At 33.7% G+C, this 19,209-nt stretch overlaps 1 protein-coding gene across 5 annotated transcripts in view; it reads right to left on the minus strand.

The window, feature by feature from the left end:
- Window positions 1-19,209, minus strand: part of LIN54 (lin-54 DREAM MuvB core complex component) — a 78,061-nt gene that overhangs the window by 12,187 nt on the left and 46,665 nt on the right. For 4 of the 5 annotated variants that reach the window (XM_074275559.1, XM_074275557.1, XM_074275558.1 and 1 more), the window contains 6 exons: window positions 13,392-13,468; window positions 12,887-13,084; window positions 9,287-9,378; window positions 7,484-7,555; window positions 5,291-5,393; window positions 4,136-4,273 (listed from right to left, as the gene is read on the minus strand). In XM_074275559.1, coding sequence (XP_074131660.1) covers window positions 4,136-4,273; window positions 5,291-5,393; window positions 7,484-7,555; window positions 9,287-9,378; window positions 12,887-13,084; window positions 13,392-13,468 — 680 coding nt within the window. The remainder of the gene's footprint in view (window positions 1-4,135; window positions 4,274-5,290; window positions 5,394-7,483; window positions 7,556-9,286; window positions 9,379-12,886; window positions 13,085-13,391; window positions 13,469-19,209) is intronic. The other variant, XM_074275555.1, reaches the window with a different exon arrangement.

Consider the following 19,209-nt stretch of genomic DNA (forward strand, 5'->3'; position numbering starts at 1 on the left):
ATATCAACTTTTTTGTATTCTACCACATCTATAGAAATTCTATATTTTGTTTAAATCCTGAATAACCAAAAAAAGTTTTTAAAAATGGTAATTAAGCCAATGAAATTATTTTAGAAGAAACAAGCATATTCTACATTCTCTATGGTATAAGCCATTATGTAATACACAGAATTCTTCTACTATATAGGTGATCAGTACATCAGATCTTGAAGGCTAAAGCTCCCTTTCAAATATAAATGCTCCTAAAAGGTAATTATTATCAGCCAATATCTCTCATTTGTCAGAATGTATTTGTAAATTGTTGGGGGGGAAAAAAACCCAACAAAGAAAAACAAACCACACATGGTTAAGGAGAGGTTCAACAAATAGGAAAGGAATGCTGTAAAGAAAGTAGGAAAGGGAGTGAGATAAACTCCACCATCTTTATCATTTTTCCTGGAGCTTAATAGACAAGAAAAACAGGTACATAAAAGTTATTCCTGAAATAAGGCCACAAAAAAGATAACTAGTAGTAGAAATGGGAATAAAAGTTTCTCTACTAAGTTCACTGTTCCTGTTTTAATAACTCAATGAGTACAATGGTTATTAAATTTATGAAGAATCCTCTGTTCGCTGACATCTCTTTGTCATCACTCTTTTAGAAATTTTATTCACTTTCATGTCTAAAGAATTCATCATGCTGGATTTGGCTCTTTTCAACAATGAGATGATCATCCAATGATCTTATGAAGAAGAGAGCCCACCCAGAGAGAGGACTGTGGAAACCGAGTGTGGACCACAACATAGCATTTTCACTCTTTTTGTTGTTGCTTGCTTGTATTTTGTTTTCTTTCTCATTTTTTTCCCTTTTTGATATGATTTTTCTTGTGCAGCAAGATAATTGTAAAAATATGTATACATTTATTGGAATTAACATAAATATAAATATATGTAACACATATTAACATATGTTAACATATATTGGATTGCTTGCCATCTGGGGGAGAGGGTGTGAGGAAAAGAGGGGGAGTGGAATTTGGAACACAAGGTTTTACAGGGAAATTATCCATACATATGTTTTTGAAAATAAAAATAAAATAAAAAGCTTTAATTAAAAAAAATTTAGGTCAAAGGATATGAACCAACAATTTTCAGGTAAAGAAATTAAAGCATTTTTAGTCATATGATAAGCTACTCTAAATCACTATTGATCAGAAAAATGCAAAGTAAGACAACTCTGACATACCAAACTGTGCATACCCTTTGATCCAACAGTGTTTCTATTGGATCCATTAAGATTCCCAAAGAGATCTTAAAGGAGGGAAAGGGACCCATATGTAAAAAAAAATGTTTGTGGCAGCCCTCTTTGTAGTGGCCAGAAACTGGAAACTGAATGAATGTCCTTCAATTGGAGAATGGCTGAATAAATTATGGTATATGGATGTTACAGAATAGTATTATTGTTCTATAAAAAACAATCAGCAGGATGATTTCTGAAAGGTTTACATGAGTTACATGAACCGATGCTAAGTGAAATGAGCAAAACCAGGAGATTATTATGCAGGACAACAGCAAGATTATATGATGATTAATTCTAATGGACGTGGCTTGCTTCAACAATGAGATGATTCAGGACATTTCTAATGATCTTGTGATGAAGAGAGCCATCTAGACCCAGAGAGAGGCCTGTAGGAACTGAGTGTGAATCATAACATAGTATTTTCACCTTTTTAATTGTTGTTTGCTTGAATTTTATTTTCTCATTTTTTTTTTCTTTTTGATCTTTTTGACCTGATTCTTCTTAGGCAGCAAGATACGTGCTTATACTGGATTTATAATTGGTAAAAATTTAACTTATACTGGATTACTAATCATCTAGGAGAAGAGGTAGGGGGAAGGGGAGGGATTGGAACACAAGATTTTGCAAGGGTTAATGTTGAAAAATTATCCTTGTATATGATTTGAAAATAAAAAACTTCAATTAAAAAAAAGAATTTAGCATGGAGGGAAAGGGGTGATTCATTTGTATAAAAAGATCATTGTAGGACTCTAAAAAAAAATGAAAATGGAGTTTATGATAGCCACTACAATGACAGAAGTTATTTTTTAAAATTAATTTTATAATTATAATTTTTTTTGGACAGTACATATGCTTGGTAATTTTTTACATTATCCCTTGCACTCACTTCCGAATTTTCCCCTCCTTCCCTTCACCCCCTCCCCTAGATGGCAGGCAGTCCCATACATGTTAAATATATAGAAATTTGAGGTTCTAGACTTTCTTTGGTTCGTGATTTTGTTTGTTTGTTTCTTTTTCTTTTTAATGTGGCTTTTTTATTGACCAGATATATGCATGGGTAATTTTACAACATTGAAAATTGCCAAACCTTTTGTTCCAATTTATATATATATATATATATATATATATATATATATATATATATATATATATATATATATATATATATATATATATATAAAGTATATATACAATATGTGTATACTTATCCATACAGTTATTTTGCTGCACAAGAAGAATCGAACTTTGAAATAATGTACAATTAACCTGTGAAGGAAATAAAAAATTCAAGCAGACAAAAACAGAGGGATTGGAAATGCTATGTAGTGTTTCACACTCATTTCCCAGAGTTTTTTTGCTGGGTATAGCTAGTAGAATAGTTATTCTTAAGGATAATGGATTTATCAAATGATGCCAATTAGGTAATAAGGTGGTAGAAGTCAAGCAACCTATTGCTGCTGGTTGTAAAAATTTAGTTATTATTGGATATTATTATTGGATACCTGGAAAGGTATAATGAAGTGGGGCTAACATTACATAGCAGAAGCTCATTTTCCTTTATAAATTCACAAACAACAAGTCTCTGAACCACCACTACAAAGCTCAGAATATCCTCTATAATTCCACAGACTCTCTCTCCTGGAGCATCATCACCAAGCAGAAATAATACCCAAAATCACACCAGCAAAGCCCTCACACATTTAAGAACATTTTCAAAAAGATATGGTCACATTAAATGCTCATCTCTCAAGTATGTAGAATGAAAACTTTTTCAAAGAGATATTAATGGAAGCAAGGCAAGGTCCGTGTTTGCTGTTTTCCAGTCTGCTCCAGTAACTTAAGATACTTTCAGAAAATTTGCATAACACTACTGTGATTCTTCACATGTGTATTCAATTACAAAAAAAAAAAAAACCAACAACAAAAAAAAAAACCAAAAAAAAAAAAAAAAACCCAGTTATTTTACCCACCTATGCAGTAATATGAAGAACATTAAATATAAAAGAGTATTTCATTGGATTTTTTCCTAGCAGAACCCCATTAAAAAAAAGAGAACACTCAGAATATAAAAATAATAGCAGCTCACAGTTACATAGCTGTATTAACAACTCTGTGGAAGTACACATGATTATACCCATTTTATAGATGACAAAATTGAGTCTCACAGAGGATAAGCAGAAGAGTTAAAAAGATATAATTTCAATCTAGTCTTTCTGACTCCAAGATCTACTTATTATATTATGATGTTCCTTCATTTATATTAATCACAACAACTGATATATATATTTGAAAAAAAAGCTTTATACGTAACAATGGACTTTTAGGCTGTGGAAGTCATATTTGCTAATTTACAGAAATACATAGGGATTCCTGGGCTACTTGGAATAACTCAGGCTCACAGTCCTAGCCAATAAATTAGGAATCACAAAAAAAGATACCATTCTGCTAGCCCTTTAAAATCTCTCATCCTTTAGTTTGGAAAAAATCAATTAATTATAAATTCAGAACAAGAATTTCTGAGTACCACAAAGGGCATCAGCTAATAAAAATAAGCTATCATAAAAACACAACTCTTCAAACTCAAGGTTTGAACATACCTTAAGGTCATGTTAATAAACTGAAAATGAATAAGAGATCTCACTATTTCAAACCCAAATAGTGCTCAGTAAATTTAGAAATAGCACTTAAATTTTTGGAGGATTAATTATATTCATAGATATTAGTTATTTAAAAGACCAAAATACATTCTAATGTCTATAATAAAAAGATTAAACATCAGTGAAACCGTTCCTACATTAACAAATTTTGAAAACTGTGCTCACTTTAAAATAATCTCCAGAAAAAGATTATATTTACCTCATAACATTCACAGTAATTTTTAAGACATCCTGACCGTTTACAATTACAACCCTTGCTATGACGGCGATCAGACTCTCCTTCCTTTCCTTTCCCAATCTTGGGTTTAAAGGCTTCAGGATTTCTGTCAAGGCATGCCTATCAAAAGAGAAGAAGCATTACTAAATTGGGAATCACAATGCAATAATTTGTTTAAGGGGCTGCGAAGCAATATGGAAATATTCTGAGAAAGTGACTATTCACACATTTTGTCTCAGAGATCTGAACTAATATCTGGGATCCAGCTTCTTAAAATATGATTTATGATCCCATTTGGAGTTTTTTATCTGAATGTGGGGGTCATAAATTATCAATAAATGTATAATTTGTTTATCTACATATTTTATATAACACACTCAAGTGTTATAAAAAAATTTCTCAGATGAAAAGGGGTTGTGAGTAGAAAAAGTTCAAGAAGTTCTGATCTAAGACAATTGTAACAATGGACTAAAAACAAAGTAGGTACTTTCCCAACTGAGAAATATATAAGAGAAACAGACAGAGAGAGAGAGAATCTCTATATGTGAATGTATAGGTATATATAAAAATGAAAATAATGGAACATTAATTATTATAAGAAATGATGAATGTGATGAAGAATGAGAGGCCAGGAAAGATTTACAGGAACTGATTCAAAGTGAAGTAAACAGAATCAGGAAAGTGGAAGGGCCATGGAGAACACAGAACACAATGTCAGGATTTTACAATATATTTGTTAATTTAGGAAAATGTTCTCTCTTCTTTTATCTTCCTTGTTACAAGGAATGATTCTTTGGAAGGAGGAGTAAGGGACATATCAGAAAATGCAATGGAAAAAAAAAATATCAATAAAAAATAATTTTAAAATATTGTAGTGGCTGTGGTTTAAAAAACTATGAAATAATATCTCCCTCATCACAATGTCATCTAAAATCCATCTTTTAATTCTGAATCTCAGAACTACAATACAACTTAAGAGTTTAACTTTAGTTAAAGTGATTATTTTACATGTAGACATTACCAGTTATTTTTTGTTGATATATTTTTATGGCTTGCCAATTACAGGTTAAAGGCTTCTATTATAAAAAATAGAATCAGAACAGTTTTTGAATTTTAATGAAACAAAAAAATAATCACCTTTATTGCTTTTTGCCTTTCATTTTCATGTTCCAAGTTATTAAAACAATTATTGCAATTGCAGTTGTTGCAGAACTCACCATTTGCAAAGCAATCACAGTATCTAAAAAATGGGGAAAAAAAATAACCCATGAATTTATTGTAATTTGATCACAACTGAAATAATTTAATAATTCAAACATAAATATTAAATATTTATAACTGTTTGTTAATGAATTAGCATTAATTAAACACTTACCTTATACTCAAACCTCAAAAGCTAGGTAACCATCAAAGCTGATGGAATTCTAGTCTAGTAACTCAGTTCAGCCAAGTGCTTATACCACAAGATAAATCATCTCAAATTCTGAAGCTGGCCTAAGAGCATGATCCAACTGTGCTCTTTAAGGTCAATACTGTTTGTGCATTATCAACTGTTCTGGTCAGGGGCAGATCGCAAGGGCAGAGTATAAGAGGCACTCGGAAGCTTATTCTGCCTGAGCCTGATAACAGGACATTAAGGTATTGAGTAAGCTTCATTAACGAGGAAAATCTTCCTTGCTCTTGCTGATCATGCTCAAAATCGTGCACTCTCAGTCATGTGACCTGGGGACTATAAAAAGGGGGTTGCAGAAGGTGGGGGAGTGGACTCCGAAGGGAACTCCAGGAGAACTCCTGAGGGAAGGCTAGAGGGAATGTTAGGGAATACTATGTAAAGAGTTAGAATAAAGACCTGTAGCTGCATACTTGAGTGACTCTAGGGTGGAATCTCTAAAGAGGTAGCTCTCTGATTGAAATAATCAGAGCCCAGACATCCCAAGACCAGGTGAAGGTGAGAAACCAGTTGACCCTCCCCCCACCTCAGGTAAGCAGCTGGAAGGTAACAATCAACAAGTTTCTATAAAGAAATAGAATCAAGAGTATGACTTACAATCTTCAAATAAACTTCTGTGCCTACTTCAACACAAAATAGAACCTGTAACCTTCCCAGAGGACCAGCTCCCTAGAATAGGAGCCTCTGGCTCCTTTTACTATCAGATAAAAAAAGGAAGCTCTGTAGCTCTTCAATTAGGCTTTTTTGGTCACATTAAGTAGAAAGAAAAGTCTCCTGTCATATCATCTCACTTGAGAAAATGGTAGGAAAAAAAAAAGAATAAATGGAAGACATCCCTTGTATGCCAGCTTCTTGGAAGTAAATTTGGTACCATTTTCTGCAGCTTCTGGAAATTTGTATTTTAAACTATCAAAATTACCTGAATAAGGTTTTGTAAAAGTACTTTTCAGTCTTTTCAGTCCCAACATGTTTCTAATAAATATTTACTTTAGAGACCAGTTGTCCCACTTTGCATGGGGAGAAGCAGAAAAGATATACTAGGCATACTGGATGCCCCAGTTTCTTAAAGTATAAGGGATTTCATAACTAAATGTTCAAGTCACGAAATCATCTCTTATTATGAGTAAGTGTTTGATTTGTATACCTATTTTATACCATACACCCGGGAGCATATAAAAATTTCTTGGGCAAAAAGGGGTGACAAGTGGAAAATATTTAAGAAGCCCTTTACAACCAGATCAATTCATCACTGAAAGCTGCTGAGAAATTATTTTTTGGAAAAACGGATCAAATTTAGGCCACTGAGCTTTACTTAAGATTGGTGTACTGCTTCTTACTGTACTGTACAGAAAATAATTTTTTTAATTATTTGGTGCCAAATAACTGGAAAGCAATACAAAATAGGAAACAGAATTCTGGGTTTTTAAGAGTCAAAAAGGACCTGAGTATAAATCGTACCACAGTTACTTGCTAGTTGTGTGGAAATGAATAAGTAACTTAACTGTCTCTATCACTGTTTCTTCAGCTGTAAAATCAAGAGTAACACTTATTTCAAAGGATTATTGTTAGAACCAAATGAGATAATATATGTAAAGTATTTTGCAAACTGTAAAACACTATGTAAATGTTAATATTATTATAATCACGAATTTTAGTAATATGAAAATCATTCACATGACAATTTCATTTACTGGAAAAATTACAAATACCCCACCACACTTATGCATAAGAAAAAGTATAAGAAGTTTATAAAACAATGACAATAAAAATTATTTGTTAGAAGAATTTTAGGAAACTTTTATAATTGCTTCAAATGAAAATATTGATTTTCAAACTCACCCCTCCCAACTCCATCCCCAAATTTATTTATACATACTTACAATTTCAAACAGAGTGATTTTGTACAGTTGCAGGGTTTTCTGGGTCGATTTGCAGACTCTGATGAGATTATCCTAAATAAGAAATGTTAAATAGTTTATTATACTTATTGCCCAGAATTACTAAAGGCAATAATGGGAAGCATAAACTCTAATATATCCTTCAAAGATGAAAAGGAATAATGGAAGATATATATTTGTTTGTTATAGAACTAGTGGAGCTAAATTCACTGAGATTCAGTATGTCAAAAGAAAAATAAACTTTCCTCAACAACTTTCAAAAACCACTGAATGTACAGTAGAGAGTGTCCAAAACAACAACAAAAATATCAAACATCACTGAAGTGTATTTGTATGTGTGTATATCACTTAAGCAATCTTAAAAAGACAATCCAATGAAGAAAGAACAGTTTGATTTATCATATTATCATTAATCTGTGAGATTAGGCGACCTTAGCAAAATGATCTTTAAACATTAGTGTTTCTGATTTTTCTCTTTTCTTTTTTTTTTTTTTTTTTAAATAGAACTAAAATAAGGCCTAATGATTATAGAGAGCCTCTGAAATATAGAATAGACTATATTGTATATAGTTACTGAAGTTTATAGTACTATAGTTAGTGAAGCATTCTCTTTTTAAAAATGAGGATCAACCCAGATGTGGTGTTCTCCAACTCATGATCAGCAATTTTTAACCTAACTCTTAGGGTAGAAATAGGCGTGTCTTATTTTTTAGTATCTCTAGATTTTAAACTGGTCCTTGATCAAAGGAGGTACTCAGTGACTCTATATTTTTAAATAACATGGGGGAAAACTCAGTATAAAAATGAAGAATATGATTCAAGGCAATTCCAATAGACTTGTGATGAATCCATACCCAGAGAACTGTGGAGACTGAACGTGGATCAAAGCATAGTATTTTCACCTTTTTTTGGGTGATTGTTGTTTTTTTCCCCTTTTGATCTGATTTTTTGTGTGTGTGCGTGCAGCATGATTAATATGGAAATATGTTTAGATGAATTGCACATGTTTAACCTATATTGGGGTTGCTTGATGACTTGAGGATAAAGGAAAGGGAGAAAAATTTGAAGTACAAGGTTTTGCAAAGATGAATGTTAAAAACTACCTTTGCATATATTTGGAAAAATAAAATACTATTAAATAAAAAAAAAAAAGAAAAAGAAAAGAAAATGAAGAACCCAAAGAAAAAGAGTTCTGGTGACTGGCCAAAGGAAGGGAAAGAAATCAAATTTAGCATCATGAAAAATTTCTTCTAAAGGCTTGAAAATATTCAAAGGAGATTTATTCAACAAGAAGAGTTGCTTTTCTTTTTTGATAGCATGTTGAAAAATCCTACTAATTGAAAAGGGCATATGAAACTATTAAACAAATATATTATAGGAATACAGGTTAAAAAAAAGTAAATGACAAGAATTTAGAAAGGTTGGATGCCATTAGAAAATTTCTATCTCCAGTAGAAAACAATAAAATTATAGTAGAAGTATATCCGAGATAGCCTAGACAAATCCTAATTAGTGATACATAGCAAACAATGGCTCAAAAATTTGTGCTTTTTTCATGTTATGGAGTATAGACATTTTAGATCTCAACTCCCAATACCCTATCCACCCACACATACTTTTTCTAACTTTCTTTGCACAATTTTCTAATTCACAAATTTCTAAGCACAATTGCCTGGCACAGAGTAAGTGCTTATTAAATGCTTGTATTCCACCTCAAACTGAGATACATCTTGATATATTGAATAGCTACTAAAGTTAACTTAAAATAATTTTCAGGATACTCACCCATTGAATGGAAGTCTTGCCTGGGTCTGTATACTAGATGTTCCAGTAAAACTAGTGTTGCTTGCTATAGACACATATGAAGATTGCTGTAACTAACAAAATAAGGAGATTTTTGTCAACCTCATAAAAATGAACAATGAATTCATTAAGAAGATTAAGTACTCAAGTGGAGTCCTCATCTTAGTGACATAGGGTTTTCCCTCTAGTGATGCCAATCACAACCATATTTAGTTCAACTCTCGCCCTTCCTTCCTTGGACTCCCATTATTTTGCCAGGGGATCTCCCCATATACAACATGCTGGGGAGCTACTCCAAGGGGCAAAAGCACCATCTGTTGGTTATCCCTCCCTCTCATCAAATGACAAGCCCACCTTTTTCACACGTATATTTTTTAGATATAGCCTTTCTTCTGCTTTTGCAATATGATGCCCTATTTATAATGTCTTCCAGGAACAGCTAGATGGCGCAGTGGGTAGATTACTGGCCCTGAAGTCAGGAGGACCTGAGTTCAAATGTGACTTCAGACACTTAATGCTTCCCAACTGTGTGACCCTGGGCAAGTCACTTAACCCCAACTAACTCACAAAACAAACAAACAAACAAACAAACAAACATATTCTAGCCTGCTCAGAGTCAACATATGCTCTTCTTTGCCCTTGGCCTGATACTTATTTTCACTTCACTGAAGACTTTAGTGTTATATATTTTACAGAAACAGAATAACTCCAGAAAAATAAGGGTCATAAAAGGATGTCATAATGTATCAGGGAGAAATCTGGGGTTATTAAAACAATTTTGCAATATCCTAGACCCAAGTTATTGTTTATTTGCACTGTCTATCCAAAAAAATGTATTAAGTTCTGTATGGTGTCCATCTGATTTCCTAGATAATAGGCATTCTTCTTCTACTTGGATTTTCCTAGGTAGATATAGTGAGGTTGAATTTTCTAAATGGTGATTTCAACCAGGAAATGGTTAATGTTACCAGAATTATCTGAAAAATATCATCTACAGGGGATTCCTTTCCAGTTTAGATACTGTCCTAGATCTCTTCCAGGACAGGTCAAACATCTGTGGAAAGCATGTCTTTCTGTTTTATACTTTAATATTTATCACTTAGAGAGTATAACAAAGCTGTTATTTTATCTTCAATTTTAAATTGTAATGCAAGTATAGAATGTGATATCAATCTCTGTTTGTTTGAGAGCCTTGAAGGCAGTTCCCAATACAAGCCTATAAATTAATCAATAAACGATAATATAAAGGATCTGGTACTCTATTTCTTATGAACTATACGATGGTATAGAGGCATTCTTTTTAGGGTATACTATTTTTACCTTCACCAAGAATACTCTTGATGAATGCAGAGATTTAGTTAAAATTTCACAGACTGAAAAATTTGGTACAGTTATCTCTTTTACACTGCATGTAGAGATTAGGAGCATGGTACCCTCACAACCTGAAAAATCTGGATAAAACTTTTTGGTCCTCCTTCCAAACCAAAGAAGTATAAATTATTATGGTATTAAAAGATAAAATATGTTGATATTATACAATACTATACATATAGTTTATGCATTTCTGAGTTCCTAAACTTCTGTGTCTTCTGCAGATTCTGCAAAACTCCCCCCCAAATTCCCATTAGTTTCTTATGCTAATTCATGATATATAGAAATTGCAATGGGAAAAGTTGCAATATAGAAGGGATAACTACATAGTCTGGTTCTCTTGGTCATCTTTAGTATCTTCCTCTTTTTTACAGGGAGAATCAATTCTTAATGACCTCACAATTTTTCGATGAAAAATGTCAAATGGGACCAATCACAAAAATGATTTCTTGAACTTAAAAAAAATAATAATAAATAGAGCTGAAGAAAAAAAAATTTTTTGATGAAAGAAATCCAAGAATGAAAAATTAGAAGAGAATATAAAAAGTCAGAAAAACAATTGATCTGGAGAACAGATAAAGGAGAAATAAAAGAATAGCCAGACTGCCTGAAAATTACAATAAAAAAATTATCTTGATACGATATTACAAGACATTACCAAGGAAAACTGACCTAAAGTTCTAGAACAAAGGCAAAAAAGAAATAGAAAAAAATCTACTGATCACTACCTGGAACAAATCCAAGGAAGAAACTTAACAGGAACATCATAGCCAAGTTTCAAAGATCCCAGGTTAAGGAGAAAATATTGGAAGCAACAAGACAAAATTTTTTTTTAATATCATGGAACAACAATAAGGATTACATAAAAAAGACCTTGCTGCTATTACACTGAAAGACCACAGACTGTGGAGTACTATATTTCCCAGAGCAAAAGAAATTCCTTTTTAGAAGGAATTTCTTTACCCAGGAGTTCTCTGTGCCAATGAAATCATCACCAAATGGAAAGTTTGGTTAACTTTACTGATCTACCCAACCCCCACTAAAGGGAGGGAGAGGAAGCACATGGATTGGTGAATAACCTACCTAGGATCCCAGGTCACTCTATATAGGAGGCCAGCCTTTTACCTACTATTGTCTGCTGCCTTTACATGTTTACTGATTTAAAGTTAAAAGTAGTAAGATGTTTGATAATAGTTCCCAAAAGTTTACTTCCAAGGACTTGGAAATTGTAATATCCCCTAAAAGACTAGAAAGGTAAAGCCTTCACAGATTTTCTAATTTCCTCTTTATCTACCTCATCTTTAAAACTAGGCATCATGCTGAACAAGAATTAAAAAAAAAAAAAAAAATCAACCATTTATTAAAACACACAAAGAACTATTCTACTAAGGGCTAGAGACATAAATACAAAGACTGAAGCAATTCCTATCAGCAATGAGCTTAATTTCTAAATTAGGGAGAAGAATACATATAAAAATAGGTCTAGCATAAACATAAAGTGAATACATTGAAATGCAGACAAAATGGATAATTACAAGATAATCCAGGAGGAAGGACACTAGCCCTTGGGGGGGGGGGTGGTTCAGGAAGGGGTTCAAGAAGAAGATAGTTTCTGAGCTTCATCTTAGAGAAAGAAAAGGATTATATAAGGCCTAGGAAAGGAGGTGAAGGCATGCCAGGCATGATGAATGGCCAGTGCAAAGGCCTAAAGATGGGAGATGGAGGTTGTGAAGAGGAGTTTATGACTGATTTGAGAGACAATTTTGTTGAGTTAAGGAAGTAGCATGGTCAGACTTTTGCTTGATGAAAATTGCTTCAGCAGCAGTGTATAAGAGGAGCTCTAGAAGAGGGAGAGACCTGGAAGACCAGTTAGAAGGTTGTTTACCACAATCTAGGGGAGAAATCTAGGGGACAGCCTGAATTCCAATGCTAACTGTGGAGGAAGGGAAGGTGTGTGAATGGGAAAGATCAGGTCAGTCATGTAGTGAGCATGAGGGATAACTGAGAAGCAGTCCACATGTTCTATTGATATTCAACTAATGTCAAGACATCTGTACAAGACCATTAGCACATGGGTTATCCCCACATTTATGGTTATGGGCAAGGATTGTGCTGGAGGAGAGGACAGGGTTGCAGCATTATAGGGAATACTTCCCTAGTAAAATCACAGATCCATCCAAGGATCAAAATAGCTAAATTTCTTCAACATACCTGAGTGACATATTGGGCCGGAAGGACGGCATACCCCACATTGCCTGTCCCAGGGGCTGGCGCAAGAACAGTCCCTGGGGGGAGGTTAGTGAGGTTCGGCTGAATTTGTGGCAGTGGTGTGGCTGGCATAATAAGCCGTTGTTGGGGTTGGCTAGTTGTAACTATCTGTGAGCTTGTATTGATTGGTTTGGGAACAACCTGAAAAGAAGGGGAAAAAAGCATATTAAATTTAATGAATTTTTAAAAAGCACTCTTCAAATCAATTAGAATTTAGGGGGCAATTATTAATCATCATGTGACAAAATTAGAAATTAATTAGGCCATCTATCCCCCCAGACTTCATTTTACATATGAGAAAACTGAGGCACTCAATATAAATAATTTATCCAAGGTCAGAAGGTGTTATGTGCCAAAACCATTCATTCTTAATCTAACAATTAGAGATGCAGGTATAACATTATAGCAACAATTTAGGCGGGTCAAAAAAACATCTTAAAATACACACTTGTTTGACAGTTTGTGCTGGAACAATTGGAACTGACATCCGAACCGGGGCTGCATTAACCACTACTGGTTTTGCTGCTAAAAATAAAAACACAAAACAGGAGTTATTTCTTTTACTACAAAATGCTGTCAAACTCTTTGCAAAAGTTATATCACAAAAAAAGGCTCCTAAGTGATCCTTATAATTCTGTTCAAACAATTGTATCCATTATTTAAAGATAACATACTTGAAGATCACTTGGGAATATCCTATTAACTTTGATATTATACTCATAAAAGATTCTAGTACTCTTTTTTGTCCCAAATCATGTTTTAAGTCACCAATCCATTCTGCTACAACTTTAATTGCTATTAACATAACTGCTATAACTTTAGAGTAACAGATCTTTTTAAACTTATGTATAGGAATGCCTTTTGTTGTTGAGTTATATTATGTTCCTATTTAGGGTTTTCTTGATATAGATACTGGAGGGGTTTGCCATTTCCTTTTCCAGCTCATGAGGAAACTGAGACAAACAGGGTAAAGTAACTTGCCCAGGATCACACAGTTAGTAAGTATCAGAGGCCAGATTTGAACTCAGAAAGCTGAGTCATCCTGATTTCAAGTCCAGTGTTCTATCAATGGTTCCACTTAGAGGACCGTTTTTAAATGGGCTAAATTAATTATATCTATACTATTTTATCTTACCGTCCAAAGAATATATTTTAATCCCCACTACTTATTCTCTTATCAATTTTCACAAGAAAAAAAAGCATTACTGGAGTCTCAATAAAGACTCCAATGTGTTTCTACAGTATGTAGAGGCACAACTTATTTCTAAACCATGGTCTCCAGATAGAACACAGTATTATTCACATAGTCTGGGGTATTTAAATCTTTTACAATTAGAGTTCTTTTTTTTTTTTTCCTTTTTTAAGTTTATAAATGATCATATAAAAAAAGGTCTTATAAAAAAAGCCATTCAGATGCTGGAGGTGGCTGTCAAGGCAGCTACCACCCTGGATGATGTTTTTATAGCTACAGATGCCCATGTACCAAGAGGATAAAATACAGAGGGCCAAGGTTCTTTTGTACCTAAGCAACTCCCTCAAAGAGGTCAGAAACTTAGTAAATTGCACTAATTCTACATGGAAATTGAGAATGACACTCAGTACATTATAGCCACCAAAAACATGGGCCCTTTGGATGCTTAGATTATCATCCTCAGAGTGATTATTTTCACTACTTTGGTAGTTACCAAGCCTTCGAATGTCAGAAGCATGGAGTCAGTCCCAGCCACCTTTCTGATTCCATATGCATCATCTCTTCCCCTATGCCATCATTACATTATACAATGTCATGCCTTAGTCTTAAGAGGCAGCCCTGTCAGGGGCATCTAGGCAGCACAATGGTTAGAGAAGCAGCCCTGAAGTCAGGAGGATCTGAGTTCAAATCTGGCCCCAGACACTTAACCCTTCCTAGCTGTGTGACCCTGGACAAGTCACTTAACCCCAATTGCCTTAGGAAAAAAAAAGGGGGGGGGGCAGCCCTGTGGAGCCTTGATGAAAAGAAAATACATATTGAAGACAGGGAAGTAGAATCAGCTAAGTATTAGTTATGTAGTTACAAAAAACAGAAAACTATCAGAATTGATATGGAATGGTACATTAAGTATGTGATGGTGCCAAAGGCAGCAAGGAATAACTAAATTGCTAAGAAAAAGGTGACTAAGAGAGACAAGGATATGAATCACAATTCTAACTATCAGTGGTTGTGTCACTATAGACAAATTAATTTGAGCCTTAGGTTCCTCATCAGAAAAAGAAGCAAAAATAGTTTGATTAGAGGAATAAGGGATATAATGGGACACACAAAGGCTTTTCTAAACTTAGAGTGTTACATAAAGTATTATTATAATTGTTATTAAATAATGGAAGTCAGATGAACAAAGACAAAGGGCTTATTCTTAGAAATGTTAAATGTGGGGTACCTGTTACTCTGGAGTTAAGAACGCCAGGAGGAAAGTAAAGATTTGTGAATTATTTGGATAAAGGTAGTAAGTGAGGAAATGCAAGAAAGAACAAAAAAGGAAGAAGATAGGATAAGACCAGCCAGGATTATAGAAAAGGAGATAGCAGCAGTGCAACTCATATGTCATTAAAACCTAAAAAAGAACCAGCTGGAGGGCTGATGGGGAAATCCTAGGGAAAAAAATCACAGCTTTTATGGTGATACATTGGGATGTACACAAACTCAGAAGAAAGAGGAAAGAGACTTGGCAGTATTACATCTCAAACCATGCTAAAAAGCACTAATCATCAAAACACCTTAGCACTGGTCAAGAAAGAAAGACTGATCAGTGAAAAAGTCACACAATAACCCCCCCCCAAAAAAAGAACACAAGTAGCCTCATGTTAGATGAATCCATAGATATCCTCTATTGAGGTAATAACTATATAAGACAAAACAAAACAAAAAAAAACTGTATCTATCAGAGTATCCTGCTGTACAAGTTTTTTCCCTCCTAATTTTTATTCCAATGGTTTTGTGTTATGCACAACACACAGAACTGGAAAGTGAGAAAGCACAGTAGCAGAAAGTAGGTATGGAACAACATTTCACATTGCACACCAAACTAAACTCCAAAAAGATACAGAGCTTAAATATAAATGGCAACATCACAAATAAGATAGAAAATCAAGGGGAAAATTGTTTTTTGGATGGATAAAGGAAGAGTTCATGATCAGACAATGTTGATAAAGCAACATTTTAAACAATTTTGATTTAAAAACTTTCAAGCCAACATAAAGAAGGTTTGAAGGAGGAAAAAAAAATAACGGAGGAGGGAGAATCTATTTATTCATTTTTATCATAACTTTTTATTTACAAGTTACATGGGTAATTTTTCGGCATTGACCATTGCAAAACCTTCTGTTTCAAATTTTGCCCTCCTTCTCCCCACCCTCTCCCCTAGATAGCAGGTAGACCAATACATGTTAAATATATTAAAGTATATGTTAAATACAATATGTATAAATACTTATACAGTTATCTTGCTGCACAAGAAAAATTGGATTTAGAAATAAGGTAAAAATAAATTGAGAAATTCTATTTTAAATAACTATAAACAAAAGAAAATATCTGGGTGTCTACCTGCCACTACAATTACAAAACACGAATATTTTCTTCTTGTTTTCTTTTTCTTTCTTTCTTTTTTTTTTTATGAGACCTTTCAGTTTATTTCATGGAAAAATGATCTCAACCTTTTCTTTTCTTTTTTTAAATTTTATTAAAGCTTTTTATTTACAAAACATAAACATGAGTAATTTTTCAACATTGACCCTTGACTTCTGTTCCAAATTTTCCCCTCCTTCCCCTTACCACCTTAGATGGCAGGTAGTCCAATACATGTTAAATATGTTAAAATAGAATGACAAAAAACAAATATTTTCACACAAATAAAGTCAGATCTAAACAACTGGAAAAATATCAATTCCTCATGAATAGGCTAAGATAATATAATAAAAATGACAATTCTAATTTACTTGTTCAGTGCTATACCAATCAAACTGCCAAAAAAGTATTTTATAGAGCTAGATAAAAATAATAAGAAAATTCATCTGGAAGAACAAAAACTCAAGAATGTCAAGGGAATTAATTTTTTTAAAAATACAAATAATGGTGGCCTAATAATACTAAACCTAAAACTTCATTATAAAAACATATGGTATGGGCTAAAAAATAGAGTGCTAGATCAACAGAATAGATTGGATACACATGACACAACCATCAATTGACTATAGTAATCTAATTGTTTAATAAACCCCAAAACTCTAGTTTCTGGAATAAAAACTCACTTCCTAAACCGGAAAATAATTCTCTCAAAAACTCGGCATAGACCTACATTGTAAAGGGCTGAAACTCTTGAGTTAATGCACTGAGGTCAGAACAATGGAGCACTAAAGGCTAATTACCGATTGGACAATACTCTATAAGAATATGCTTGGAAAATGGCCCTTCCCACTATCCTGTGCTGGCGCAATCGTTTGGTGTATACAGAGAATTGTAGGAGGGACTAGGGGGTGGAGTAAGACTACCCAGAGTAGAGGTGAGGTCGGGGAGATCCTACACCCATCCCCTAGACTTTTACCACTAGAGACCAAGAATAAAGACTTTTGCTTATCCCGACTCCAGCTGATTCTAAGGTATCCAATGTGTTAATGCGGTCATCACACTAATCTCACACCCCATACCAAAATAAGGTCAAAATGGGCACATGATCTAAGCGTAAAGAAGGGTGATACTATAAGGAAATTAGGAGAGAAAAGGACAGTTTACCTATCAGATCTCTGAAGAAAGGAGGAATATATGGTCAAAGAACTAAAGAACATTTTGGAATGCAAAATGGTAACTTTGAATATATTAAATTAAAAAGTTTTTTTTTTTAAATTTTATTAATTTATTTTTTTAATTTTATAATTATAAATTTTTTTGACAGTACATATGCATGAGTAATTTTTTCTATAACATTATCCCTTGTACTCATTTTTCCAAATTATCCCCTCCCTCCCTCTACTCCCTCCCCTTGATGACAGGCAATCCCATACATTTTACATGTGTTACAATATAACCTAGATACAATATATGTGTGTAAATACCATTTTCTTGTTGCACATTAAGTATTAGATTCCGAAGGTATAGATAGACAGTAGTGCTAACAATTTACATTCACTTCCCAGTGTTCCTTCTCTGGGTGTAATTGTTTCTGTCCATCATTGATCAGCTGGAAGTAAGTTGGATCTTCTTTATGTTGAAGATATCCACTTCCATCAGAATACATCTTCATACAACATTGAAGTGTACAGCGATCTTCTGGTTCTGCTCGTTTCACTCAGCATCAGTTGATGTAAGTCTCTCCAAGCCTCTCTGTATTCCTCCTGCTGGTCATTTCTTACAGAGCAATAATATTCCATAACCTTCACATACCATAATTTACCCAACCATTCTCCAATTGATGGACATCCATTCATCTTCCAGTTTCTAGATACTACGAAAAGAGCTGCCACAAACATTTTGGCACATACAGGTCCCTTTCCCCTCCTCAGTATTTCTTTGGGATATAAGCCCAATAGCAGCACTGCTGGATCAAAGGGTATGCTCAGTTTGACAACTTTTGGGGCATAATTTCAAATTGCTCTCCAGAATGGCTGGATTCTTTCACAGCTCCACCAACAATATTAAATTAAAAAGTTTTTGCACAAACAAAACCAACACAGCCAAGATTAGAAGAGAAACAGAAAGCTGGGGAAAAACTTACAGTCAATGTTTCTGATAAAGGCCTCATTTCTCAAAAATATAAAGAACTAAGTTAAATTGATAAATGCTCAAAGGATATGAACAGACAATTTTCGGTTGAAATTAAAGCCATCTATAGTCATGTGAAAAACTTCTGAGTTACTATTGATTAGAGAAATGAAAATTAAAACAACTGTAAAGTACTATCTTATGCCTCTCAGATTGGCTATGACAGGAAAAGATCATAATTAATGTTGGAGGGGATGTGGAAAATCTGGGACACTAATACAATTGTTGGTCAAGCTGTGAAATAATACAAACATTCTGGAGAGAAATTTGGAACTAAACCCAAAGGGCTATAAAACTATGTATATTCTTTGCTTCAGCAGTACTATGACTGGGTCTACCTCCCAAAGAAATCATAAAAGAGGGAAAAAAACCCACATGTGAAAAATGTTTGTAGCAGCTCTTTTTGTGGTGGTAAAGAATTGGAAAATTACTAGATGCCCCTTAATTGGGGAATGGTCAAATAAGTTATGTTATA

Source organism: Sminthopsis crassicaudata, chromosome 6 (assembly GCF_048593235.1).
Source record: "Sminthopsis crassicaudata isolate SCR6 chromosome 6, ASM4859323v1, whole genome shotgun sequence".
Classification (NCBI taxonomy): Eukaryota; Metazoa; Chordata; class Mammalia; order Dasyuromorphia; family Dasyuridae; genus Sminthopsis; species Sminthopsis crassicaudata.